General features: G+C 37.4%; 4 protein-coding genes and 1 long non-coding RNA gene across 8 annotated transcripts; 3 read left to right on the top strand and 2 right to left on the bottom strand.

The window, feature by feature from the left end:
• Positions 1–463: 463 nt before the first annotated feature.
• On the bottom strand, positions 464–9,885 carry DME (HhH-GPD base excision DNA repair family protein). Of its 3 annotated transcripts, none has more exons than NM_001342781.1 (20): positions 9,748–9,885; positions 8,638–9,364; positions 6,396–8,516; positions 5,953–6,297; positions 5,629–5,719; positions 4,172–5,558; positions 4,000–4,079; positions 3,812–3,896; positions 3,637–3,728; positions 3,495–3,563; positions 3,339–3,375; positions 3,159–3,241; positions 2,462–2,905; positions 2,163–2,199; positions 2,020–2,077; positions 1,682–1,821; positions 1,529–1,594; positions 1,323–1,437; positions 1,151–1,189; positions 464–996 (listed from the first exon to the last, which is right to left on the bottom strand). In NM_001342781.1, the coding sequence occupies exons 3-20, from the start codon at positions 8,311–8,313 to the stop codon at positions 893–895; spliced, it is 5,190 nt and encodes a 1,729-aa protein (NP_001331593.1). In that variant the 5' UTR covers positions 8,314–8,516; positions 8,638–9,364; positions 9,748–9,885; the 3' UTR covers positions 464–892. The 3 variants fall into 3 exon arrangements, with proteins under 3 accessions (NP_001331593.1, NP_001078527.1, NP_196076.2); NM_001085058.2 differs by having other exon boundaries at positions 465–996; positions 8,628–9,364; positions 9,748–9,870; NM_120538.2 differs by having other exon boundaries at positions 598–996; positions 6,396–9,791.
• A 2,953-nt stretch (positions 9,886–12,838) lies between these two features.
• AT5G04550 (type-1 restriction enzyme mjaxp r protein (DUF668)) lies at positions 12,839–15,817 on the top strand. Of its 2 annotated transcripts, none has more exons than NM_120537.3 (2): positions 12,839–13,059; positions 13,417–15,817. In NM_120537.3, exon 2 carries the CDS (start codon positions 13,428–13,430, stop codon positions 15,225–15,227), a length of 1,800 nt encoding a protein of 599 aa, NP_196075.1. In that variant the 5' UTR covers positions 12,839–13,059; positions 13,417–13,427; the 3' UTR covers positions 15,228–15,817. The 2 variants fall into 2 exon arrangements, with proteins under 2 accessions (NP_196075.1, NP_001330121.1); NM_001342780.1 differs by having other exon boundaries at positions 12,839–13,311.
• Positions 15,818–16,506: 689 nt separating this feature from the next.
• On the top strand, positions 16,507–22,628 carry MTM2 (Myotubularin-like phosphatases II superfamily). Its single transcript, NM_120536.5, has 19 exons — positions 16,507–16,792; positions 16,982–17,050; positions 17,299–17,373; positions 17,491–17,562; positions 17,654–17,723; positions 17,976–18,025; positions 18,112–18,401; positions 18,580–18,653; positions 18,743–18,806; positions 18,931–18,996; positions 19,323–19,422; positions 19,508–19,621; positions 19,965–20,134; positions 20,260–20,344; positions 20,568–20,786; positions 20,898–20,957; positions 21,037–21,101; positions 21,289–21,568; positions 21,688–22,628. Exons 1-19 carry the CDS (start codon positions 16,685–16,687, stop codon positions 22,156–22,158), a joined length of 2,502 nt encoding a protein of 833 aa, NP_196074.2. The 5' UTR covers positions 16,507–16,684; the 3' UTR covers positions 22,159–22,628.
• A 2,016-nt stretch (positions 22,629–24,644) lies between these two features.
• Positions 24,645–24,851, bottom strand: AT5G00970. The gene has a single exon (NR_142466.1). It is a non-coding gene; the product is annotated as an other RNA (long non-coding RNA).
• Positions 24,852–25,260: 409 nt separating this feature from the next.
• KCS19 (3-ketoacyl-CoA synthase 19) lies at positions 25,261–27,354 on the top strand. The gene has a single exon (NM_120535.3). It carries the CDS (start codon positions 25,368–25,370, stop codon positions 26,760–26,762), a length of 1,395 nt encoding a protein of 464 aa, NP_196073.1. The 5' UTR covers positions 25,261–25,367; the 3' UTR covers positions 26,763–27,354.
• The last annotated feature ends 130 nt before the right edge of the window (positions 27,355–27,484 follow it).

Here is a 27,484-nt window from a genome sequence, read left to right as displayed (position 1 = left end):
CATTGGTTCAGATACTTTTAACGAGAGAATATACATGAGGGCAAAAAGGTAAATAACAGTGATTCTCTCTCACCTACTTGGCCATTCGTGAGGCCCAAAAGGTGTAAGTGTTGTGTTGGGCACATGCTAAACATGAGTATGTGAGTTTTTGCTGGTGCTAACTACTTTGCTCCTCGTATAATCTAATGTTTTTAATCTACCATATTATTATATAATCTTTTCTGTTCTTCACACACATGTTTTTTCAAGTTATATCCATGTTACAAAAATAATTCAATTTTTCTTAACATATAACATGTTTAGTATTTTATTAAAAACAATGTTTCATGCTTAATCAAAGAGATTATTATGCTCAAGAGTCGAGAGTAATTATAAAAATACTTTGTTCGATTTGATGATTTTGCTTTTCTTTTTGGTTGGCATTCGGCAATGTCTATATTATTTTTTCTTCACTTTCTACTTTGTAGCATTCAACTTTGTGTTAGTTTTATTGATGATCATTGTCTAGTAAGGCCCACTGCCGTTATCACAAAACCCAACATAGAATAAGGAATATGTGTTACCGGAAATATTCGCATTAGCCGCCGGTTAAAAGATGCTAAACACTCCGGTGGCCGGAGAAATTTTATTGACAATGCGCCTAAGTGTGCGCAGACATTGGATTTGCCACGCTAGTGACAGCCAGAAAAAGACCCAAAACGCTACAAATTTGTTAGAGAGAAAATAAATAACCCAAAAAACTTTTTTGTGTCGCTTCTGCTCTATGAATGAAATAAGAAAGAAAGAGAAAATAGCCTATTTGGATTCCTGTTATTATGTCTAAATGGGACTTTTCCTGGCTTTAAATAGAGGAGAGCAGAGAAGCAATGCGTTTGCTTTCTTCCAGTCATCTTTAGGTTTTGTTGTTCTTCAATTTGCTCGCAGGAAAATGCAACCTTGCCATTAATGGACGCGGTGCTCTTGTCTTCTGTTCGAATCCACGGACACATACGAATCCTGCAATCATAATTGTTAGATGTTTACCAGTTTCTATCACAGATCAGAACAGTATTGGTCCTAAGTGTAAAGTGTGTGTGTATATGTTTAACGTATTGATCAGAACAAAGCAATAGATTTTCCGGATTTCTCTGGGTCGAAAGTTAACGTTTACCTTTCCAAAAGCAGAACTGTATCTGCTCCGTTGAAAGACCTGCACAAATTCAGCAAAACATTCTAAGATCTTTTTTGGCAAAGAGAAGGTGAAGCTTTCTTGTGTATTGGACGGTGAAGCTTTCTTGTGTTTTGGACATTTGATTAACTAACTCTATTACGAATGTTTTTACCTCTGAATATTGATGTTACTGATGTTCCGAAGTAAACAGTCCTTCTTGGGAGATCCCATATCCAATCTCTAGGAACATCGATGGGTTTGAGACTGGACTCGTGGTCTGCAAATAACTGCAAGATAAAAAATGGCAAGGAGGATAAAGAACCAACACTAAACAGAAATAATGTTTCGTCTGTCTGTTTGAGTTTTATTTCATCTAACCTCGTTGACTTGGAAATATGTCCCGTTGAGCGGAAAACTTCCTCTCATGGCAGTCCGACAAGGTATCTGTGAATGACGAAAAAATGATATTAGCAAACTTGTATTCTCACTTCTCCTTTTCATGAGCAACACAAAAGATCAAGATAATCTCACCAGAAGAGTTCCTCGAACTGTCTGTGAGTTTGCTTCCCTCAGACTGTTACACTCAGAACAAGTCTCGTCAAAGCACATTTTGCCAGACGCTTTCCCTCCACACTTCTGTTCAGGCGGTTGTGCCGAATTCGCTGTTTCACCTGGCAGTCAAACAACTACATTAGACCAATCTCAAAAACTAATTTACATATAACATCCACCAATGCTACGTTCCGGCTTTCATTTACAGATTCAAACTTTCATATTTAACCGACTCTATTTCAAATGCTTTTTAGCTCTAGCTGTACTTTCTTTGATACTGTAGACACATGAATGAAACATTGCAGTTTTATTCTCACCTGGTGTCCATATAGCTAAGAGATAAGGACTTGGATCATCTGGTTCTCTTTTATCCATCTGTTATTTTATCAAATGAGGACTTTTAAACAGTGTTGCTCAAGTGAAACAACTCGAGTATAGAGAGAGTTAAAAATTGACTTACACCATCAAGGAGACGATGTGAATCTGGGAGCTCGTACCTGCAAATAGACGACACATTTATCAGTTACCTTGTCATTTTACCATAGACCTTATCTTAAAACGTTTTGCTTGCTTGTCTCCTACTGGTTTGTTCAATGCAGGGTGGCATACGAGTCAACCAGAGCCAGCTCGGGCCGATCGGTGAAATATATAAAAATGCCATAACCCTGGCTGACCCGCATGTTCTAAAACCAGATGGAGAGCGATTTTTTCCCCAAAATTTATATGGAAGATAAAATATAGGAGGAGATATTAGCTTACACTTGGTGCTCTGTCCTGAGACGGCTAATGTTCTTTAGTTTGGGAGTTGGAATAGAAGTAGTTGTTGGATGCAAAGCAACCAAAGCCTTGGACATGTCACCTTCTTGGAGCTCCATGTTTCTTTCCATGTGTTCCCGTAGAGTCATTCCAAACTGTTCAATGTTGAGTTTTATTGTTGGGATCTCGTCAGGGTCCTCATTGTAGTAAGCATCTTCAATATCACTCTCGGTTATTTCAGTGCACTCTTGCCCGGGCGAGGCCGGCTCTTCAATTATTGGTTCACAGTTTTCTCTATTCGATGGTGCTCCACTTGCTAGGGATTTCTCCAACGGAAGAGGTAGTTCTATCATCGGGATGGCTACAGGAGGATAGGACTCGGGAGGGACCGGAATAGTTGCACTTGTTAAGCTCCTCTCCTCTGGTGCCGGTAAAGCAAGTCTTGCACTGTTACAATGGCATCAGTCATCGAATCTCATATTTGAAATCCCTACTTTGGCATATAGTGTTCATGTATGGATTACAAGAGCTAAAATGATAGTGCATATGGATCCATGATTCTGTCTTTGATCTTTATGTTGTTCTTGTAATACTATTTCCAGCTAGCTACCATGAAACTGAGCCTAATTTTTTGTTACTTACCCATAATCCTAAATTTTATCTTTAATTATTGCATATAAGTACATGAAAGCTTGCTTACCTAGCATAAGCACTGGCAAAGTGTCTGCACTCTCCTCTCATTGGACATGCATTACAATTTGGTCTACTCTTTGTGCAAAATACCTGACATGAATTCACATGATTTAGACACATAATTGATCAGGTGCCTACAATGCTTGAAATTACCATATGATAAATTCAAAGCTTAGAGCAATAATACCTTTCCAAACGTAATCAGTTGGTAGTGTAATTCATACCTGAGTAAGAAAAAGAACGTTAATTAATTTCGCTGTTAGTAATGAGTAATGACAATAGAATTCTACCAAAGAAATATTGGTTTTTCAGACAGATGATTTGTTAGAGTTTATGAGCATACAGTGTTCGTTGATCGAGTTTGCAAAGTCTTGGCCAAAGAAATTTTTGGATGGACTCGAGCACTGGGTATCTGTGAAAACACAGCATGGTTATGACTTGCATAAAAATTTCGTTGTTTAGATGACAAACAAAAAGAAACTTACAGCTCCAGGAGGTGTAACTGAAGTGATTCAGGTAGGGGTTGTAGAGGCACCCATCCCATCCTAACTGCTATCCTTCCAACATTCGTGTCAACCTTCATATCATCAATACAAGTTCCAGCTTAGTTAGCCGGAGTTATTCTAAGTTTTTAGTAGATAATGGAATAGTCTGACTCACAGGGAAAGCAAGATTGTGGAGTGTTAAGAGTCGCACGCATTCAACACTTTTCAAACCCAGACCTCTTATGCTCAAGAGATAGTCCCTGTGAAATGTTCATGAGCAACTTGTTAATACTCAGTTTGACGTAATTGTTGAGTAAATCGATCGTGCTAGTGTTGCAGTCACTAAAAATGTGATTTACCCACTTGGCTTTATCAGGAGGAGATTCTCTCAACCATTCAAGGTCGATACCACCATGATCTTTAACTATCCGTTCTAGGAAATCCTGCAATGTTGTAAATATGGTTACATAATTTACTGATGTTCAAGCCTTCTGACAGATTTGATGAGGGTCTCAACTGAAATTAGTAGATTTACCTTAATTCGTACGGCCAACATGTTATTCATCCCTCTTTCCTTGATAGCCTCAGAAATCTCGCTGATACTAGCACGTCTTATTGCTTCATAGTCTATGGAATCCATATTGTTTTTGTTTCGTTCCTGTCTCCCTTCATTCCCCTCCACATCTTTTCTGAGACTATCCCACTGGCTTGTAGGCTTTTTCCCATCAGCAAGCGTCCCTTTCATCTCTCGTAAAATAGTGGCATTTGTCTCCTTGTATTCAACTGCCGTCTGCTCTTTATTGCTGGAATTTGATTCGACCAATATGTTCTGTAAGCTTGAATTGTTACTGAGCGGATCAACCACGTCTTCAGCAGTTCTATCTCTCGGTAGACAGCCATCCGTGATGTTCTGTTTGGTACTGGACTGTCTTGTAAGGCATTCTTCAGAGGAGTTGAGCAGATCCAAAAATGTTTTTTGTAAATGGGATGCTTTATTCATCTCATCTTGTTGATTATGTTGGGTATCGTCCTGGTGTTCTTGGACGGCGCTTGAGGAACCGGACAATCCCATTCCTGGTAATTCATGAGGCGTTGATGGTATGATCTGACCTGTGAATTCTCTTGGAACACTTCCACCTTGTCTGAAAAACCTGCGTGGTACATTTTTGTTCTTTACTCTGTCAACTCTTGGTGAGATGGACATCCAAGAATAACCAAGGCCTTCACCTTGCATTCCAAAATCCTCTATGTCTAGTACATGTGGCTGTCGAGTCGCACACTGCTCATAGCTGCTGGAAGGAGTTGTTTGCCAATTAGTATCATTTCTTGGCTGACCAAAACAGACAGAGTCTTTCCAATTCATTGTTTTTTCAAGATCAGGTTTCTTCTGAGCGACATTTGTAGTTTCTTGTTTCTGAACATCACCAGATCCTTCATATAGATGCGGTCTCTCATTCCCTTGAAGACAAATTTCATCAGACAAGTTTGGGCTCCCAGTTTGCACTGATTGTGATGTTCCACTGACAGTTTTTGTTTCACACCTGGTTGTAGGAAACTCTGCGTCTGATTTGGAACATGAACAGGATCCAACTCTCCCACACGACTGAAATATCGCCGGATCAAAAGAATCTTGTGATGATAATACTTCCTCTTCTAAATTTTGAATACTCTTCTCTAAGAAATTAAATCTTTCAATTCCAGAGTTTGAACAGTCCCTTAGCTGCTCTTTTGATCCACTATCAACCCCAGAAACTTCCATGTCAGATGGATGTTGAACCTTTTCCTGCCACGAAGGAATTTCATTTAAGTTCAGAATGCATCCTTCTGGATCTTCAACAACTACGCTTCTAACATTCCTTTCATCTTCTCGGCTGCTGCTTAATTTTGGAGGGAATCGAGCAGCTAGAGACATGAACGCAGAGCTGCATTGTAAAACCACCATGGGTTAATTTCTATGTTTTGGAACTCAATTTATTAAGGCAACTCATATACCTTGAAAGGTGATCCGAGACATTCTGTGTAAGGAAAACTCCAATGACCGAATCAACCACCGATCCCTTCCATGGCGAAAAACGTCTATCTCCTGTAAACGTTTAAGTTCAATTGGTCATCTATAGCAGTAAAAGAAATAATAGGCACATAAACCATTCAGCTGTCACCATAAATGCACACCTGTTCTTCACAAGATGCATTATGAATATTATTTGACATGGTTAACTAGTGAATTTTAAAATTTTGCAAACAAAACATCATTTTTGAGTATTCTACTAATTTGTGTGAATAAAAATGGAGTTGAGAAGAGAAGTGGATCTTCACCTTGTACCAGGTGCATGCGAGCGATGAAGGAATCAGCCCTTCCTCGGAAGACTCTTCTTTCTTCTTCCCACCACTTCTCTTTCTTTTTATCCTTCTCTTCATCCCCTTCTTTTTCATCTCCTTTCCCCATCAGTAAGTTCCATATGCGAGTTGTTTCATCGTCAATGTCAACTTTGGGTCTTGGTTTTCGCTTCTTGCTCTCATAGGGAACAAGTGCACCATCTCCTTTGTACAAGACCATTGCATTTTGCTCTTGTTCTCTTTCTTTGTCTCCTAGATACAGATTTTGCATCCTGTAAATTATTTCCGCAATAGAATCCTGACACAGAAGTTCTCCTGATGGACCTATACAACGCACCAACAGTGATAAGGAGCTGGTTTGGACACATCAGTTACTAAAATCTCAAAATTATATCACAGAGATTGTAGAATACATTAGTTACCTCTTGCTTTTCCTGAATCTTGTATGGACTTTCTCCCTTTTCCTTTAGGCTTGCTTCTTGATAAAGGTGTCTTTGGAGGAGTAGGTTGCCAAAGCTGGATCTCTGAGGCATGAGCAGGCGGAGGTACTGATTTTTTTCTACCTGCTCGACCCTTTTTTGCAGGCGTTTTTGGGACAATACATTTCTCCTTTTCTGCTGTCTTTTTAACTGGAGACGAGTTTCCTTTAGATGCACCTTTACTGATGCTGGCAGTATTTTTACCTTTTCTTGCCCCATCAGTTGGATCATCCTCGATTTCTATAACCTCAGGTGGCATGCCATGCAAATTTTCTTGGACTACTTTCTGGATTTTCGTTTTCTTTGCAGCATCTAAATATTCCACACACGTGCTGCTGTTATGTCTCTCCACATCTTGTGATTGAGCAATCTGTTGAGCTAAGTTTAGATCATGCTTTTCCGTCTGTCCCATTGCACGATGATACTGTCTCTTCGAGCCCCTGGCTTCCTCAAGTTTAGCCATAATTGGAGTTGGCAGAGAAGAGTTTTGAGGTAACGCTTTCTTGCACCCATTACCATTGGATATCTCATGAGAAAGTATGTACTTATTTCCTTGATGGATATCTTGCTGTAAAGAATCGTATGCAGGAGCCCTGCTTCTCTGGCATGTACCTGTAGTCCCATTCAAAATCCTGGAAACAGATTCCACATGTAGATATGTTGTAGGAACTTGTGACTGAGAATGAGGTCGAAGCCCAGGCGATGACATGCTGGTAGCTACCATCTGATTCAAGTGAGTAAAACCTTTTGGAGTTGCAGGTTGCTGGTCAATCAAAGGTACGCAAGGCTGCTGGCCTCTTATTAATGATCCAGGTTGCTGGTTTTTTATCAGTAGTCCATGTTGTTGCCCTCCGGTTGACATAACAAGTTGATGCATGTCTGTAGGTGATCCATATAGCTGATTTCCAGCAGGTAAACAAGTCTGGTGATTCAAAAATATAGGCCGCTTGTTTCCTTGGGGACCTCCTAGTTGCTGGTTTCCACTTACTAATGCAGGCCGTGGAGTTCCTATCAGATACATAGGTTGTTGATTACCCATGGCCAAGCAAGGCTGCTGGTTTCTTATGGTCATGCGAGGTTGCTGGTTACCAAATGGAAAGCCAATAAGTTGGTTTTTCATCTGAAGCCAAGCTTGTTGGTTTTCCATTGGGAACTGGGTGTTCTGGGTTGCCACTGGGAACTGGCATTGCTGGTTTCTAGTCAATAAATCAGGTTGTTGGTCTCTGGCCAGTTTCGCTCCTGTAGATAGTTTATCTGGCTGGTTTCCCATTGACACTTCAAGTGGCTGGTTCATAGCCCCCAATCCATTGGTCTTGTCTATTTGTGACACTGAATCCAGGAAACTACCATTAGTTCCACCAATGGCATCTCTGATCTCAGAAAACGAGTTTGCGCCACTACTGTTCTGGACAATTTCAGACTCAGAGTCACCTTGCCTCGCATCTCCAGGATTCTCCAAGTCAAAATTCAAAGCTTTTCTGCAACTTTTGAGTGTGACTTCAGGGCTTTTGTTGCTCATATCTCCAACATTGGCTGGCTTTTTAGTTGCTGATTCTTTCAAATTTTTCTTTTTGGCACTCCCGGTTTCTTTAGATTTCACTTTTTCCTGAGTTGCAGCTTTGCGTGGCTTCCTTTTAGGTTTGCCTTCCACGACCACTTTGGGAAGTTCTGCAGGTTTGCGTGGCTTTCTTTTAGGTTTGCCTTCCACGACCACCTTGGGCATGAACTTCCTTTTCCTTTTGGAGGGTTTCTGCTGAGGAGTTTTGTTAAGGTCGAACTCCAGAACATCTTGTCTGCTGCCATCATTTTGTTCAGTAGCTTCCGTCGCATTAACAGCAGACGAGTCCATAATGCTCTGCATACTTTTGTCAGATTTCGGCTCTGGGATTTCATGTCCAGTAGTTGTAACTATCTGTTCAAGGAATCCAGTCTTTTCACCTGTTCTGAACAGACTGGGCGTTGACGGTACATATTGAAACGAACTTTCACAGACTGACCCAACTGCTTCTCTTCTAATTGGTGAATTCAAATTGTAAAGAGGCTTGTTACACGCTGGAGGTCCATCTGTTCAAAACCATGACTTTCTTAAGATATTCTAATTCATGTTCTACTCTAAGTACTGCAAGAACGGAAGAAAGGGAAAAAAAAAAACTGAAAATAGATTTGATCACTCACATTGACGAACCTTGAATAAGCTATCCCCACCACTCAGCAAGCTTGTGAAGGAGAAGGGCATCTGATCAGGATTCAACAAGTCATCCAATTCAAACTCATTATAGCCAGCTTGAGAAGTGCCACTCTGGGTGAAAGGACCATTTACCATACCCACATCTGAAGTAAAATTTCCATTGACCGGCTCTACATTACCGGTGGTGTTTCTGATAACTGGTGCTAAAGGAGAAGTCACCTCACTCCTGCCCAAAAGATCTCTCTCACTATTACTCCAAGCTTGTGCATGTGATCCCGCTAAGCTATTGATCATCATACTTAAGTTGGTAACGCCCTGATGAGCACCATGATCAAAAACCCCATTATGATCCACACCAGTGTTGCAGAATCCCCTGTCTACAAATTCACCACCTGGAAACCCATTTAGATCCTGGTTTATCACTCTCTCATCTACCATCAGACTTGATCTAGGTTTTTTGGGTGTAAATGGAATCCAAGAACCCATGAACTCTTGTTGAGTTTGATTCTCCAAAGGAACTCGAAAATATCTATCCCCCGGATCAGCCCTCGAATTCATAACACACTTGATGAATCACTCCCCCTTCAAACCTTATCACTACCTCACCCCAAATAACACTCACCTAACTCTCCGAAAACTCTCTCCAAACACCAAAACAAAGCAACATGGACGAACACTCCTTTTTAATCTGACTTGGTTAGAGAAGGCGACATTAACTAAGAATCTGCACCATAAAATGCAATAAATGATTTTTTGTCAGATATTTTTCTCATCAACAAAACGAGAAACACATTGAATAGCGAAGAATTTTTTAGCTGGAAACGGTAAAAGAAGAGCGAATAAAGTAAGCAATGTTTATGGGGAAAGTGAAGATAAAAGCAAATCAGAGGTTTTTATTACGCAGAATCAAAATCAGGTGTTAATAGCTGAGATTTATGATCAGAAAACAGGAACATGTATTGATTAACATAAAAACCCAGTGATTCTTCTCGTGATCGGAAAATGTAACAGCTGGAAAATTTAGCAGAACAAATTCCAGATAAAAAAGGGAGAGAGAAAAAAAGGAAATAATATGTAAATAAACAGAAAATGGAGCTAAAAGCTCACCGATCTAAGCTTTCTGATTCTCAGGCGAGTCAATGCCGGAGAACACTGAGTCAGCTATGCCGTTAGAGATAGAGATAGAGAGAGAGTGTGGTGAGATGAAGAAGGAATAAAGTGAAATATCAGTTGGCGTTAGCAATATGGGCCTGAGGCCCAAATTATATTCACGAGGACGTTGTTGCTTAAGTGTATTTTGTTGTTAATTGTCATTAGTCCTATTAAAATGGTTTAGTTTGCAAGTTTTCAGATAAAGCAACAACGCTAAACCCAACTTTTGTTGGTTATAAGTTATAACTTATAAATGTTCATTAGAATCTTACTAAATTTAATGTTTTGGTCTTCTTCCTATATTTAGATTTTAAAGTATGTCAACACGATTTTTAAATGAAATTTAATGTTGCAAACTTGCTTCTTCATGCCAACATTTGACCGAATTACATAAAGGAAGTTCAATGCTAAAATCGTATTTTTGTAAAACGCTCATAATCACTATTTTCGCTAGAGTATCTAATAATTTCCATATATTCATGAAATTAATTTGAAATTTGACACAAAATTCTCGTATTTTTTTAACGTAAATAAAGGTATAACACCGAACTCGTATTTTACGACTATGTTCGTTTCTAATTGCACCAAACTGATAAAATTGTAGTCACCAATTAATTACTCCGTTAGTGTATTAAACTAATATTATTTGACCCATTTGGAATATAAACCCGACCCGAAAGTTAATGAAATTGTATAAACGACAAGTTTCCGCGTGGAAGCCATTAATGATTGTGACGGATCTCTTCCTACCCCCAATCAGTTTCAATTTAGTCCTTCATCTTTCGGGATAATCCTATTTTAAACCAATGAAAGGATTTCTGGTCCCATATAGTTTATTGGGTGCTGCTCCTTTATTTTTCTTGGTATTTTATTTGACTCCCATACATTTAGATTTATTCGCATTGACCCCCACAGCAAGAGACCATAAGTCACGTTACGAATCTTAAAAAAATTTCGTCTAAAGGTAGTCACGAAACATTATTATGAGATTCTTGCTATGTTTGAGAATTATATCCCTCGGAAGAAAATTCAGTTGACGATATATCAATAATCAATGTATTTTTGTTCTTAGTCAACATTGTAGTAATGAAAATACGATTTTTTAAAGTAATGTTTGTGACAATGAATAGCAAATTATATCATCATAATTACAGAAAATATACATATCTTTAAGGTTTTTCCTTGAAACAAGAAGAACTCTTGACATTATTATAGCTAACACGAGTCTGAAGAATTAATCTCAGTGAATTTATATTTTAAACAGTTACATATCTTTTGAGATTTTTGTACAAATGTTCATATACCAAAATAAAGAGATTAAGAATCTGTTGACTTATTCTTTCTTTTGATAATTATATCGGTTAACTTTTCTTACCATCGGTAAATTAATACTTTGATTGAGAATTTGAGATTAGATACAATTGGTCTACGTTTTGGAATCTAGTGACATATTTGGTGTATTAGGAGGTTTTTCAAATAAAGTGAGCGTTTCATAATCATGAGTATGTAGTTATCCCATACTCGTAAAATATTATGGCAAGAAGGAAAAAATAGCATCCTCCAACAAGTAACAATCCACTCAACACCTTTTTAGAAACTTCCATATAAATAATACTACATGTAGTATATATTGGAAATATCGCTTTCGCATTGACAAGTTCAACGTCAATCAAGCTAGTTAGGTCAACTTTTCCCTAACGTTTTTGTTAAGTTAAAACTATTTGATATGTTTATTTTGTTTTGGTTCTATATGGAAATTAAAGATAGATATTACAGAATTATGCATTATTAAATGTATTTTAATTGATAGATAAATGTATTTAATTTCGCAAAATTTAAAACTTTCGATATGAGTATATATTTTTAAAGGTACGTATGTACATCTACTATTTGTTTTTTTTTAACTACCAACCTATTTGAGTTTGTTAAAATTCCTAGTTTAAATGCATTATGGATGTTTTTTTGGGCTAATTGTTGAGTAAGGAGTTATCGTTTCTATATAACTTTCATATATATATATATATATATATATATATATATATATATATATTTTAAGGATTGTGAATGCAATACTTTTAAGTTTTAAATGTGTTACAATTTAGGATATTTGTCGTGATTAGAGATGGTCCTAAAAAATCTATGGACTTAATTAAAACCAAATATTATGCCCATTAACTAATTATTGATTTTTTGAAAGAAAAAGATTTGAAAACAAAAAGTCTACAAGGGAGAGAGAGTTGAACTCCCGGCTTTAATAAGCTAAAGGAAAGATTTTGTGATCCTAAGAAGACATTTTTGAGGTTTGCTCAATCATTTCTATTTTAAGATCAAAACTGTCATTGATTGTGATCACATGTATTGTTTAGTTATTAACTTGTTTTATATAAGTTCGACCTTTTGGATGGTAATCTCTCATCATATTAAAATACATTTTTTGTTATGAATATATATTCCATGAAAATGTAACATAAGAAACAAAAACAACATTATATCTTAATTTTTTTCCTTTCAAATTACATGAAATTTGAAAGTTTGATACAATAATGAAACTTATGATATAGAAATCCTTCTTTTCTTTTTGATTTCAGCAAAATTACACCATAGTTTTAGAAATTATAAATGTTTTGATTTTTTTTTGGAGAGACGGTTATTGTCAACCTTTTAAGTGTCAAAAGTGACTTTTTTTATTATAATTTCATAGAAATTTTGTTAAAATGATTTATCATATATTTGAGTTTCTTTATAGATATGTTATATACACATAAATAAGTTTGTAGCAGTTTACTATTTTTTTTAGAAATTCTGCTTTCACGTTTTCAACTGCTTAGCTTTTAATTCTATAAGTAATATGAATTCTTTCTTTCTTTTTTAATAGAAAATACATAAATTTGCTGTGGTCTGTTCTGATTTTTCTTGGAGAAAAAGGCAGGTAAATTGTCAAACACTTTAGGATCGAAAAGTGACAATCAAAAAAGTTTGAGGCAAAATAAGCAAATAGTCTGAAAATAAAGTAGTAAAGAAAAAGGCAAATATAGGATTCTTTCTTTTAAACACGACGACGAACTTGACTCGCTCAGTCTCTCTCTCTCTTTATCTCTCCACAATTTGCTGCTTTAACCTCTCTCTCTCTCTCTCTCATCACACCATGTGGGATGTGGCTATAGCAGTCTTCACTGCATCTTCCTCCTCACTTTCTTCTCTCTCTTTCTCTTAATTTCTTTTTTTCCAGATTTTTCTCTGATTCCCATCTTTTCCCTCGAATGATCGGTAAGATTCTCTCTTCCTTCTCCCACTGTTTCATTCTTACGCGCTTTGTGGTTTTCACTGTTCCCGTGTCGGCTCTATATCTTCTCGATTTTGCCGACAATTCCAATTTCAAATCATGGGTCTTTTACTAAATTCGATGTTGGTAGCTTTAAGCTTCGAGAACCGATTTAGAGGGTTGGTTGAATTTGGGCGTTTCTCTCTAACTTGAGCTCTGTAGCTAGATTTCCCCAATTTCAATTCCTTTTTGCTTGTGTACGAGTTACTTCTTGCTGTTTTCTTGAGATTTCAATCGTGGGTCTGGTTTTTTATTGTGAAATTTGGAAGCTTTTTGGTGTTGATAGTATTGGTTTATTGCAGGTTGAGAGAAGATGGTTTCAGAGACTTGGTTTCGTAATCTGTGGAGGTTTCCAAAGAAACATGATGGTCATAAAGATAAGGCGGTTCTAGGAGTATTAGCGTTTGAGGTTGCGAGTTTGTTGTCGAAGCTTGTTCATTTGTGGCAGTCATTAAGTGATAAGAATGTTGCAAGGCTTAGGGACGAGATTACACATTCCACTGGTATAAAGAAGTTAGTTTCAGAAGATGATGATTTTATTGTGAGGTTAATACGTGATGAAATGATGGAGAACGTTGAGAATGTAGCGAAAGCTGTGGCTAGGCTTGCGAGGAAATGCAACGATCCCAAGTTGAAGTGCTTTGAGAATTGTTTTAGTGATATGATGAAGACTGGAGCTGACCCTTATGGTTGGCAGTTTGGGTGGAAGAAAATGGATAAGAAAGCTAAGAAAATGGAACGTTTCATATCATCTAATGCTAGTCTCTACCAGGAGACTGAGATTCTTGCTGATCTTGAACAGACTTTCAAGAGAATGAAGAGCAATGAATCTGCTACTGACAATCTTTTGGAGTATCAGAAAAAAGTTACATGGAAAAGACACGAAGTGAAGAATCTGCGGGATGTGTCTCTTTGGAACCGTACTTATGACTATACCGTCATTCTCTTGGTTAGATCAGTTTTCACAATCCTTAGCAGGACTAAACATGTTTTTGGCATTAGTTACAGAGTGGAAGCAAGTGATGTTAGCTCTGCAGATTCTGATTTTATTGGCCGCAGCCACTCCGTTTCTACTATTTTAACTCCTGTATCTCATAAATCTGAGTCTAGTGGTCTTCCTAGATTTGCTTCTGGCCCCCTTGGAAGATTTACCGGTCCAGCATCGGGTTCAGCTGCTACAAGGTCCACGAAGATGAGTGATTTCCTTTCGGGTTCTCTCAGCGCCGAATCACCTAAGTCAGGTCCTCTTGTTGCAGAAAAACACAAACGTTTCAAGTTTTACTCTGGTCAGCTTGGGAAGATCACCTCCAAATCAGGACCACTTATCGGAATGGGCAAAAACAACAAGAAGATGGGGCAGACCCCGGAAAGGCCTTCAATTTCCTCAGTGAAAAAGCAATTGAAAGCCAACCGATTAACACAGGTTGGCCCATTTAAAGGCTGTATGGTGTCTCACGATGGGATTACGCCTCTCAGCACTAGGGCCCGGAATGGAGCTAGGAATAGTAGTGCTGAGCATCACATTCTTGAAGATAATTCTAACTCTGTTCACGTTGAAAACTTGACACTTCCTTCCCGACCCAAGCTGTCAGATGCTGCTCCTAATACCCTTGGTACCGCTTGCTTAGCATTACACTATGCTAATGTCATCATCGTGATAGAGAGATTTGTTGCGTCTCCTCACTTGATAGGAGATGATGCAAGAGACGACCTTTACAACATGTTACCGGCGAGCGTGAGAACATCGCTTAGAGAAAGGCTAAAACCTTACTCGAAAAACTTGAGTTCTTCCACAGTTTATGATCCAGGCCTAGCAAGAGAATGGACAGACGCAATGGCGGGTATCTTGGAATGGTTGGGTCCATTAGCTCACAACATGATAAAATGGCAATCTGAGCGGAGTTACGAGCACCAAAGCTTGGTTTCAAGGACGCACATAGTTCTTGCACAAACCCTTTTCTTTGCAAACCAGCAGAAGACAGAAGCCATCATTACCGAGCTTCTCGTAGGCCTCAATTATGTCTGGAGATTTGGCAGAGAACTCAATGCCAAGGCTCTTCAGGAGTGTACCAGTAGTAAAACCCTTGAGAAATGCTTGGACACAGATAACTAGTGAAGCTCTCCAAGACGACACACACAAGTCTGGATTTTTACTACCTCGTTGACCTAAACCGGCACTGGATCTCACCCACTGGGTAAACCATACCGTGGGCGCGCCCTGTATCCTATGCAGCTTGGACCAAACCAGAGTACGGAAAGGTGCTCGATTAATTACATGAGAGGTATTATGATCTGAGCACCTCTTTATCTTCTTCCCCGTTTACTATTCTGCTTCGTGGATTGCAAAATTCTGACTTGTAGTAGGATGATGATGCGTTGTATATTGTTCTATGATTTTTATTGTGGTGAGTTACATACTGCATATATACGTATGTGCCAAGGTTGTTTTAGATTCTGTAATACTCGTTGGTGATACAGAAGATTCCTTAAATTCCGATTTGTCCAAGTTTTGTCCTGTATTATTATTACTCGTCCTTGGTCTTCTCCTCCCTTTTGGTCAACTGTATTCGTATGTGGGTTTGTCAAAGTTTGAAATTAAAGTCAATAGATTTCTTAGTTGATTATTGTTTCTTCAGTCTACATGTTTAAATTTTATGATATAAGTTTTATGAATGAATCGCACTTGATCTAGCTGGCCAAGAGAAGAAGATTAGTGTTTTGTATTCTTGATTCCAACTCCAAGTCCCATGTCACAGAATTCAGCATGCTGAATCGTTTTATTTGTCCCAAGCACATGCTGAATCGTTATAGCATTAAAGAACTTTATACTAGTATTTTTTAGAGAAATATCTAGCATTTAAAAACAAATATTAGTATGATGATAAAAAATTTTAAAAGGAAATATCTACCATTAAGAAACAAATATTGGTATGATGATAGTATTATTATATGATGATAATATACAACTAGTAATATTTTATAGAATGGGTCATCATACAATTACACTAGTTAATATTTACTAATATCCATTTTAGGATATTTTAAAATATATTAAATGTAATTAATTTTCTGTTGATATTTCATAGTTTTAGATCAAAAATATTGTAAATATTTTGTTAATTGAGTTAAAATAAGAAATCTCTATTTAATTACCAAAAGTTACATTAAACTCTTTCATTAATAAATGGACTATATCAACAAACTCTCATCATTATATATTAAGGTTGAATTAAAAAACAATAAAGGTGAGAAATAATATATTTCCTTTTTAAGAAACTCTTAATCAACAAATTTCCTTTTTATTTTATGAAAAAGAGACAAATTTCCTTTTCCTAATCTTATTATATAGGTGAGAAATAATATTATTTTAGAGGAAAAAAAAAAGAAGGTGAGAAACGTAAACTTTGGCCGTACGGAAACAGCGTCGTATTTGGATGTCTCATTGTCTTTGTGGCAAAAAGGCAGCGTGCTAAATCCGTCCTTTGCCACCGTTGAGCGGCCGGTGAACCCCAAGCCGAATCACCGTCTCTCCCACCTCTCTCTCTCCCCTCTCTCTCTCTCCTTTTTTACATGACGGCGCTGAGACCTCTCTCCGGGCGATCACGATCGCTGCGATGTTCGTCGGAGAAGATGGAAGGTACCGGAAGCTGGGACGTGCTTGAATGGACTAAACTCGATGTAACTTTTCTATCAATTCTTGCTTCTCTCTCGCGTTTTCCTTAACCTAATTAAGCAAGCAACACGAGTATATCGTTTTGTGTTGTTGTTGTTGTCGTTGTTGTCCATCTCTTTATTGAGAAGCTCAATTTGGGGAAAATCGATTGAGGCCTAATGTTTACTTGTTCTCTTTTGATTGGTTTGGTTCAGTCAGCTTCATGGTCAGGCTCGTATTCGAATTTGGATTGCTTGCTGGAATCTGAGAGGATCATCTTCGAGGTATGTCATTAGATTTGGTCAAAATTGGATGTTTCGAATTCAAAATTTCTTCTAATTCTCACTGTTTTCTAAGCTTTGTGCTTTGTATTTGAGAGTTTATTGGAATGCATCACTCAGGTTTCTTGGAATTTAGCAAGAAATCAATTTCTGTTTGTTGGAACTTGTCCATCATAATTGTATTGTGGAGGGCTGCTTGTGTTTTGGTCTTTAATTGAAGTTGTGTTTGTTCTTTATGGCTTTGATTTCAGGCTTGTGGAGTTATTCTCATTAACACCGATGAGGCAGGGACCCTCTTGTTATCAAATTTCCGTATTCTGTTTTTGGTATGACTTGTCTTTCCTCTGTTTCTTCTTTGTGTAAACCCATTGTAATCTTTTCGTGGTGCATCACATGTAAATAATGCTGTTGATTTTCTGCATTCCTTGTTTTTCTTTGTGAAGAGTGAAGGAACCAGAAAGCTTGTTCCACTTGGTACAATTCCATTTGTAGCTATCGAGAAGTTTAACAAACTGGTCAGTCATTGTATCTAACACTGTGATTAGTTTTGGTGAAGTTCGGCTGTGGGTTTTAATGCTGTTTTCTGCATGTAATTTTGGTATGTAGGCGCCGAAAGTTCAATCAAACAAATATCACAACAATGAGAATGCACCGACACGACTTTTACAGGTCACTGGTATGTTTCCGTATTACCTTATGCTAAAACCGATTTTGATTCATTTGGGTTTTCAGTTTCTTGCGGTGTATATCAAAATTCACTTTGATATTTAGTTCCTTCTCTTTTACTACCTTTGTTTCTTACCTGAAAGTAATTATCTTGGCAGTAGACATCACCCATGTTGATTGAAGGGATTTTCTTTACCGCTTTATATAGTTCCTCTGTATGTTAGTTTTAAACCATTTCATATGAATCATGTGCATTTTGCAGGAAAAGATATGAGAATAGTTGTCTATGGTTTTCGACCTGGTACCAAGCAGGTGAAACTTTTGATTTTTTTTCATCTTATGCTAATTTCTACATTTCTCCTTGAAACCTATATGATTCTGTTGGCATACTTTTGCAGAGACATACTGTAGTTGATACGCTATTGAGGTGTAACAAACCAGAGAGAGTATGGGATCTTTATGCTTTTACATGCGGACCTTCCCAATTCGGTAACACAAACCCAAAGGAAAGATTGCTTAATGAATATTTTCGCCTTCTCGGAAAAAGTTCACAACGAGCGTCAATGAATATGATTGAAGACGGTTCATTCACTCTATCCAATGATCTTTGGCGTATAACTAACTTAAACTCAAATTATGACTTGTGCCAGAGTTATCCGTTTGCTTTGATGGTTCCAAAATCCATTAGGTAGGACGTTGATTCCTTTTACAGGAATGAAAACATAATATGGTATCTATCAAAGATTGAGAATTGAAAACTGCACACAAAGATTCTCTTTAGCTACTTGGCAACCACTGTTTCTTTTTTGGTTTCAACTTTTTGAGAAGTATAGACATACAATAACATTACAAATGTTTGTTGTCAGTGATGAAGAGCTGCTCCAGACTTCTACTTTCCGGGCAAGATGTCGCTTACCTGTGATCTCGTGGTGTCATCCAGGTAGATATGCAGTGGTTGTGGTACTTCTGTTTGAACTTTGTTGGCATAGTTCCACATTTACATGTTCCTTTTTTTTATCTCAATTGCAGGAAGTGGAGCTGTGATTGCTCGCTCATCACAACCTTTAGTTGGTCTGATGATGAACATGAGGAGGTATATAGAAGTTTTAATTTTATGACCAGACTTGTGCATGATAATTTAGTTGCTTATTTGGATTCTCAAAGTGCTTAAAATGATGGATTCTGAAGTTTTGATATATTTCACCCATTTTCTACAGTAACTCTGATGAGAAACTTGTTGCTTCATTCTGCACTCAATTAGCTGGTCATAAGGGAGCACGAAGGTGAGCTTCTGATTTTCCGTCGTTTGGTTAAAATTTACATTTGATTTACTGATGCTCTTTTTGTCATCTCATAGTACCATGACTCCTCTTTGTGTTTTCATTTCTCGCATGCTTTTGTGTTAAAAATCATAAATTACATGTATATACTTTGAAATAACCACTCTTGTTGACCCCATTGCTCGTGGGATTATTTTCTGAAATGTTAAGAAAAGTCTGTTTGGTTAGAATAAAAAAATACTCTGCTGTTTCATATCTGCAATGTGGTTGAATGTTGATACCTGGTTATTAAAAATATTCACGTACTCTCCTTTGTTTTTATGTCATAGGAAGCTTTATATCGTAGATGCAAGACCTAGGAAAAATGCATTAGCAAATGGAGCAAAGGGAGGAGGCTCAGAATCATCTTCAAATTATTTGCAATCTGAAGTCTGTACATGGCCTAAAGTGGTTTGGAGCTCAATATTTTGTCTTCTGGAACTGCTTGTTTTGACTGACAATGTTTTTTCTTCAGATTGTTTTTTTGGGGATAGACAACATACATGCAATGAGAGAGAGCTTTTCCCGCCTTAGGGATTATTTAGATATGCATGGTACAACATCATCCGATGGGACGTCATCATTCTTGGTAAGTATTGAATTCCAGGGAATTCAGTAATTGTAGTTGGCAGAGAATTTCAAAAGCAGTTAAAGTTTCTTAACATATCAACGACACTTTCCAAGTTTTCTAGCACACAACATCTAAATGGTTTCAGTAACTAAATCAGATATCCTTCAATTGAATTAAGCTTAAGCATGTGGATATGATTTTACATTATCTATCAAGTTAATATTTGCAACCTTAGTTTCTTTTTCAATGTCATGGAGAACGTCTAAATTAATTTACAGATATCTTACATCATGATTTACCATACTTAGTTTTTTTCGTCCCTTGCTTAAAGTGGATAATTCTTTTTGTGTGAAATCTGTAGAGGCATGGTGGCTGGACGTGGGGTGGAGGTAATCTCAGTAGTATGTCTGCTTCAGTATCCGTGCTTGGAGATAGTGGTTGGTTGAGTCACATTCAGAGCATCTTAGCTGGTGTAGCATGGATTGCTGCACGTGTTGCTATGGAGTCAGCATCAGTTCTTGTGCACTGCAGGTTAGCTATATATGTGATAAGACAAAGATGCATTTGTTTCAAGCAGGCACTTTTATTTACATCAGGTAGTTAACTATTCTCAGTAGATTTTTTGTTATATCCTGACTTGTGATGTCACTGTGCAGTGATGGATGGGACAGAACAACTCAGCTGGTTTCTCTTGCATGCTTATTGCTTGATCCTTACTACAGAACATTTTCTGGGTTTCAGGTATTCCTCGTGCTATATATAGTTTGGGTTTCTTGGGGCTTCTCGATCTTGTTGTGACTGAATTTACTTAATTCCTTATCAACTTCAAGTTTAGGATTGTAACTTGATATTGTGGGTGGTGTTCTTGCCAGCTGATTCAACTGCATAAGCAGCCCTTATAAGATTTTTGTTTGATGCACCATTGTCTTATGTAGTCTTTCCTACTGTTCTGACTTCACATCAGGCTCTTGTCGAAAAGGATTGGTTATCATTTGGTCACCCATTTTCGGATCGGGTGGGAATGCCAAACGTGTCTGAATCTGGTAATTTTGAATTACCAATTCAGTCTTCTTCTGCTCGAAGTTTTCCTTCATCTCCAGTGCGGCAATCTCCAGGATCAGCAGCTGCTCAATCCTCTAGCTCTTCATATGGGCTGAACAACTATTCTCCTATATTTTTGCAGGTGACCAGCTATTACCTGCAATTATGTTATTCCTTTTGATTTGGAAAATCTACTTACGATAGCTGAGTGGAGCCTAAGATTATATCATGTTCACGTTTATGGTGTTTGCAGTGGCTTGATTGCATTTCACAGCTAATGCGGATGTATCCTTCTGCTTTCGAGTTTTCTCCGGTATGTATATACTGTTAAGAGCTGTCATGGTGAAATTTTGTTTTAAAAGTAATCTCTAACCATCAATATTTTGTTTCAGACTTTTCTGGTAGATTTCATAGACTGCTTGCTTTCGTGTCGTTTTGGGAACTTTTTGTGCAATAGGTAACCTCTCAGTTAAAACTTTTCTTTTCTGTAGTTTAGTTTGTATAGTCAGAAATTCATCATATGTAAGATAATTGTTTCTGGGTGAGTTGGAGCAACTCTGTATAATTGAAAGTTCCTAGGTCGTGCAGGAAGTGACCATGAGTCACTTTAGTATATATATTAACACTTTCTTGATAAATTGCAGTGAAAAAGAGAGGCAGCAATGTGGGATTTCTGAAACCTGTGGATGCATTTGGGCCTACTTGGCTGATTTGCGTTCCTCCAGTGGAACTTCTCATGTCCACTGTAACCCATTTTATGATCCTTCAAGATATGATGGCCCATTATTACCTCCTGCAGCAGCTCTAGCCCCAACTCTCTGGCCCCAGTTCCATCTCCGGTGGGCCTGCCCTGTGGAGCCGAACGTCACAGAAACCGAAGACCAATGTAGAGCCATGACTGTTAAGTATTCAGAAATGAAGAAGGTGACCTATCCTTGCAAAATATTTTTTTCTTAAAAGTTTATATTTGACTGGACATTCTAGTCAATTAACATGCTTGGCCTCTGATTGTTTCTTGTGTCGGGTCGAAAAAATTTGAACAGGAAAAAGAAGAAGCAGAGAGAAAGGTAGATGAGTTATCTTCTGCAATGGAGTCATTGAACGAAGAGTTACTGAACGAGAGAGATATAAGCCGTGCAGCTAGAGAATCAGCAAAGAGGGCTACAAAAGAGCGTGCAGTCATATCACGAGCTGTGCAGTCACTCGGCTGCAAAGTTAAATTCACAAGAAACGGAGATTGCACAGTTGAAGTAGAAGACGGGCCTCAGAAATGTTCACACTCAATTCCCCAAAAACAATCTGAGGACAACACCACAGATGTCTCAGAATCTATCTCATCGGTTACTGAACAAAATGTGTGTGAAGCAGTGTGTCCGTTGCGTACAAGAGAAGGAACGTGTAGATGGCCTGATGCGGGTTGTGCTCGAATCGGGAACCAATTTCTCGGGTTGAAAACAAACTTTGAAGCGTTTGATAATCTATGCGTCTACGACAGCTATTTCACAGCTGAATGAGAGACCAAGTTTTCACCAGATTGACCAAAAATGAAGAACCTGTGTGTATTTTTTTTGACAGAGTAAGGCATAGCAAACACCAATGAGGAACAGAATCATCAATAAAACCCCATAAAAAGGCGGTACAAAACCGCCAAACCAAGAGCGTTTTGGAAAGTGGGTGCGCTTCGGGAACTAACTTCTTGTATAGGCAATGCGATCATGTATAGACTAGAGTCTGCTGCAGGTTGCTGGCTTCATTGAGAACGTTAGATTTGTTATTTTATTTTTGTTGGTTGATGAAATGACTAAAGATTGAAAGTTATGTACAAATTTCTTAACGAATTTGTTGTAACGAAAACTGATAATAGGATTATTGAGACGACAACAGCTATTATTATCATCAGTTCCAAGAAACTCAAAAAAAGAAAAAACTTGGACGTGAGGAGTGTTAATTGATTGAAGTATTAAATATATGAATTATGAAGAGTAAGAGATTGTGTCAAGTTGGGGACAACATCACATAAATTAAAAGATGCCAAGAGTGTTGTTTCAATACGTTGTATACTTGCTCTCTTTAATTTTCTAGTTGGCTTTGGACCCCTTTTTATCTAAATTCTTACTATCAATTTTGAGCCGTCGATCGTATATTCTTGTACGTCTGCTGTTGACTCTCATGTCCTTCGTGTTTAATCGTGTCGAAAAGTCAATCCATTTATTTTTATATAGTAGTATATGTGAAATTTATTACACAACACACACAACATTATTATGTCGCTTTTATCCGCCTTTGATTTTGCTGAGTCCATGACGATAAAAAAAAAAAAAAAAAAAACAAGTAATGTTTGAGTTTAAAACTGGACTGATTCTGATTGGTGTAAAACGGTTCAATTGGATTGGCAGCTGCTTAAGATCAGATCAAATTTTAAAATTTTGGTTACCATTGGCTTAGCTTGATTTTCATTAATTATCGAAGTTGAAGGAACCCGAGTCAAGTGTTTGTTTTTCTTTTGATATGTCTTTCTCTACTTCTTCGATCACATTACTCATACAAGTGTCAGCGAGAGAGAGAGAGACACACACAATTTGGGATAGTGATTCGATTGAAGTTTTGGTCAATTTGGAGTCTGAGAACCACAACAGAATTTATAATTTCTTTTAAATGTTTTTGTTTATATATGTTATTAATACTAGAAAATAATTATACTGTGGAGTTAAAAAAAAGACTTAATTCACTAGACTTTCACAAAATTTTGTCATAGTGTAGTAAATGAACAGATGAATAAATAACTTCGTCACAGACTGAATTTGAAGACAAAACTGTGAGGTGAAACAAAAGTTTGAATCATCACAATTCACAACCAATCAAAACTATTATCCCTTGCAGTTGTAACTGACCACTGCTTTATAACTGAATTTAATTTTCACTGCAAATAGTGTGGAAAGGAATATAAATAGATACATTAAAGGGAAATGAATCACTTTTTTTTATATGGATCAAATTTATTTTGTTTTTGGGTAACTAAGGTTTTCCGGACTAAATTCAGATTAATCTTGAAAAGTTTTTTTTTTTTTTAAAGGATATCGTTTGCCATTTAAAATGTTCACAATGGCCAACCATAGTTGAAATCGCAAATCTAAAAAAATAAAAATAATAATCGCAATGAAAAATTTCAAACCCTAGTTTCATAATAAATACTTGAACCACTAGCCTAGCATTGATTAGTTTGTCAAATTTTAGTACAATGGTTTCATAATCTTTTTTGTCACAAATATACATCACAATGTTATGACTTATGATGCAATACAAGGACGAGTTACACACCATAGTAAATATGTGACAGGCTGGAATTGAAGAAAAAAAATAAACTAGAAAAGGGTCATGAGACATTACTCATTTGTTACTATATCATCACAACCAATCGAAATAAATTGGTGGATATACCTAATTTTTAATAGATTGGATATGGAGTAGGGTATAGTGTATAATGTATAGTATAGAGTATGAAAGTTGAAAACAACTTAACTACGTAAATGTTGAAAATATGGAGAAAAAAATATATAAAAAAAATCGACCCAAAAATAAGATAATGTTAATAATTAATCAAAACATTGGAGATGTGAATGATGATGAAGATACATGTCGTATGGGACTAACTGACAGATGGATGCTCCACTCCTACTACCTACTTGCTTAGTTGCTTTTATCCATCAACCACAAAGAGACATTTAAGCATGGAGGTTTCGATGTTACGATCTCTCTAAAACTATCTAGAGTATCGAATTTCAAACTCGAAGCAACGTTGTCATGAGAGGTATCGAGTCATCAAAACTTATTAATTATTGGGTTTGGTTGGTGAAAGGATTAATTATGCGATATATTTGGTTTCATTGATGTGTTTATTGTTTTCCAAACGCATTTGGCAATTTACCATAAATATTGCTGTATTCCTTTCACCTTCTTTTTTGAACAGACTAAACTTGGATTATAAGAAAGGTGAACTACACTCAATTGAAGGAAGAAGAGTTTGCTGCAACAAGTGCCGACTTTGGCCATGGAATCGGCAACAACATCGTCCAATCTAGGGACAAAATTGAAGAAGAAAAAGATTCACTTAAATAAGCGATATCATGGAGAATAGCTTTGAACTCCTAATTAAACATAAGCCACCGATGTGTACGTAGTTCTTGCACTAAAGTCTAAACACACCCCAAAAAAAAACAAAAATTAAACAGTCCCAACCGCTCCTAAGCATAGCACACCAATTTTAAGATGTTGATCGTTCGTAGTACTAGGCCAGTACCAAATTTATATATTTAAATCAAAGTATGAACGATCCTACAGAGTTAAAACTTAATTCATTTCTTTTTATAGGATAAACCTTGAAATTCATCCAAAAGGATATATAGTCAATATTCATACGAAATTATCATACAGAAAGGTACGTCACAGTGATATTTTGATATATTTTTATACGCAACAAAATTTTCCCAAAAAGCAAAAAAAGTAGTTGGTAAAGGAGTTAATAGGTCTATGACAAAAGTCACAAAATTAATTTACAACGGGTGTAGAAAAAAATATATTTTGAAAACAAAAAACTGACCAGTGACCATATCACTTAACTCTATAAAATCCGTACATTTCCTGCAACTTTGACACAATTTGATAACACAATTCACTTAATTCTCACTCACTCTCTTTCCTTCTCTACTCTCTGTTTCTTTCTTCCATGGAGCTCTTCTCACTCTCTTCTCTTCTCCTACTCTCCACTCTCTTCGTTTTCTACATCTTCAAGTTTGTTTTCAAAAGAAGAAACCAGAGAAACTGCTACATGCTTCACTACGAGTGCTACAAGGGCATGGAAGAGAGAAAACTCGACACCGAGACTTGTGCTAAGGTCGTTCAACGAAACAAGAACTTGGGTCTTGAAGAGTACAGGTTTCTCCTTCGTACTATGGCTAGTTCCGGGATAGGAGAGGAAACGTACGGCCCAAGAAATGTGCTTGAAGGTAGAGAAGACTCTCCTACTCTCCTTGACGCTCACTCCGAAATGGACGAGATCATGTTCGACACTCTCGACAAGCTTTTCCACAAGACAAAAGGCTCAATCTCTCCTTCAGACATTGATATTCTCGTTGTCAACGTCTCACTCTTCGCTCCATCTCCTTCCCTAACCTCACGAGTCATCAACAGATACAAGATGAGAGAAGACATCAAATCCTACAATCTCTCGGGACTAGGGTGTAGCGCGAGCGTTATATCGATAGATATCGTGCAAAGGATGTTCGAAACTCGTGAAAACGCTCTCGCACTCGTGGTTAGCACCGAGACAATGGGTCCTCACTGGTACTGCGGTAAAGATAGGTCAATGATGCTCTCAAACTGTCTCTTCCGTGCCGGAGGAAGCTCTGTTCTGTTAACCAACGCAGCTAGGTTCAAGAACCAGGCTTTGATGAAGCTCGTGACAGTGGTCCGGGCTCATGTTGGCTCAGACGACGAGGCCTACTCGTGCTGCATACAAATGGAGGACAGAGATGGTCATCCAGGCTTTCTCTTAACCAAATACCTAAAAAAAGCCGCAGCTCGAGCCCTAACCAAGAACCTCCAAGTTCTCCTCCCTAGAGTCTTGCCTGTCAAGGAACTGATCCGCTATGCAATAGTTCGCGCGCTTAAACGAAGAACCTCCGCGAAAAGAGAGCCCGCGAGCTCAGGGATAGGTCTAAACCTAAAAACAGGGTTGCAACATTTCTGTATTCACCCGGGAGGAAGAGCGATTATCGAAGGAGTTGGGAAAAGCTTAGGGCTCACGGAATTCGACATCGAGCCAGCGAGAATGGCGCTTCATAGGTTCGGGAACACATCTTCTGGTGGTTTATGGTATGTTCTTGGCTACATGGAAGCTAAGAACAGACTAAAGAAAGGTGAGAAGATACTAATGATGAGTATGGGAGCTGGATTCGAGTCTAATAATTGTGTTTGGGAGGTTCTAAAGGATCTTGATGATAAGAATGTTTGGGAAGATTCAGTTGATCGATATCCGGAATTGTCGAGAATCCCTAATCCATTCGTTGAGAAGTATGATTGGATCAACGACGATACCATGAGCTTCGTTCGTGTTGATTGATCACAAGTAAGCAGAAAATAACAAGATCGATTCTTTTTAATATATTTGTCAATCAATTATTATATGAAATGTTTCTTTATCAGGCAATATTTCGAACTTTGGATTATTTGGAATGTTTAGACGGCTATAGTCGACGATTGATTTTTATTTTTTAAAATTTGAAATAAATAATTAAAGCATGTTTAATTGGCGTTGTTTTGTATTTTATTTTATTTTTTACAATTTGATTGTAGAATTGACTAGTAAACGACCAATTGGTGTGTAGAGGTTGATATTTTAGAACAGTAACAAAAGAGTGTGTATTCAAGTTGGTGCATTTATTTTGTCAGAATTACATTATTGTGGCATACCCATTTATGAGTAAGACTCAACAATAAATTTCATGTGTGTTCGCAGATCGTAATTGATATGCATGTCGACTATAATTTACACAAAAATATATTGATGTGTCAAACTCTCTGACATTGCCTTTGAATGCAATCAGTTTTATTGTTAGATTGTGGAGCCTTTTTTAAAAACAGAAAAATTACTGGTGGTCCTACGAGTCTACAAGATTAAGGGAAAAATAAAATAAAATTAGAGCACCGTTTTGTGTTTGCTCTTAATAATCTTTACACTAAAGTAGATATTAGAACAGAACGAGTTAAAAATTACTGGTGGTCCTACGTTCCGATTCAAGTTATATCAGAAACCAATAACAACATTACTTGTCTTCCTAGACT

Source organism: Arabidopsis thaliana, chromosome 5, assembly GCF_000001735.4.
Source record: "Arabidopsis thaliana chromosome 5, partial sequence".
Lineage (NCBI taxonomy): Eukaryota > Viridiplantae > Streptophyta > Magnoliopsida > Brassicales > Brassicaceae > Arabidopsis > Arabidopsis thaliana.
The sequence above is the reverse complement of the archived record's forward strand: the minus strand, read 5'-3'. Positions and strand labels throughout refer to the sequence as shown.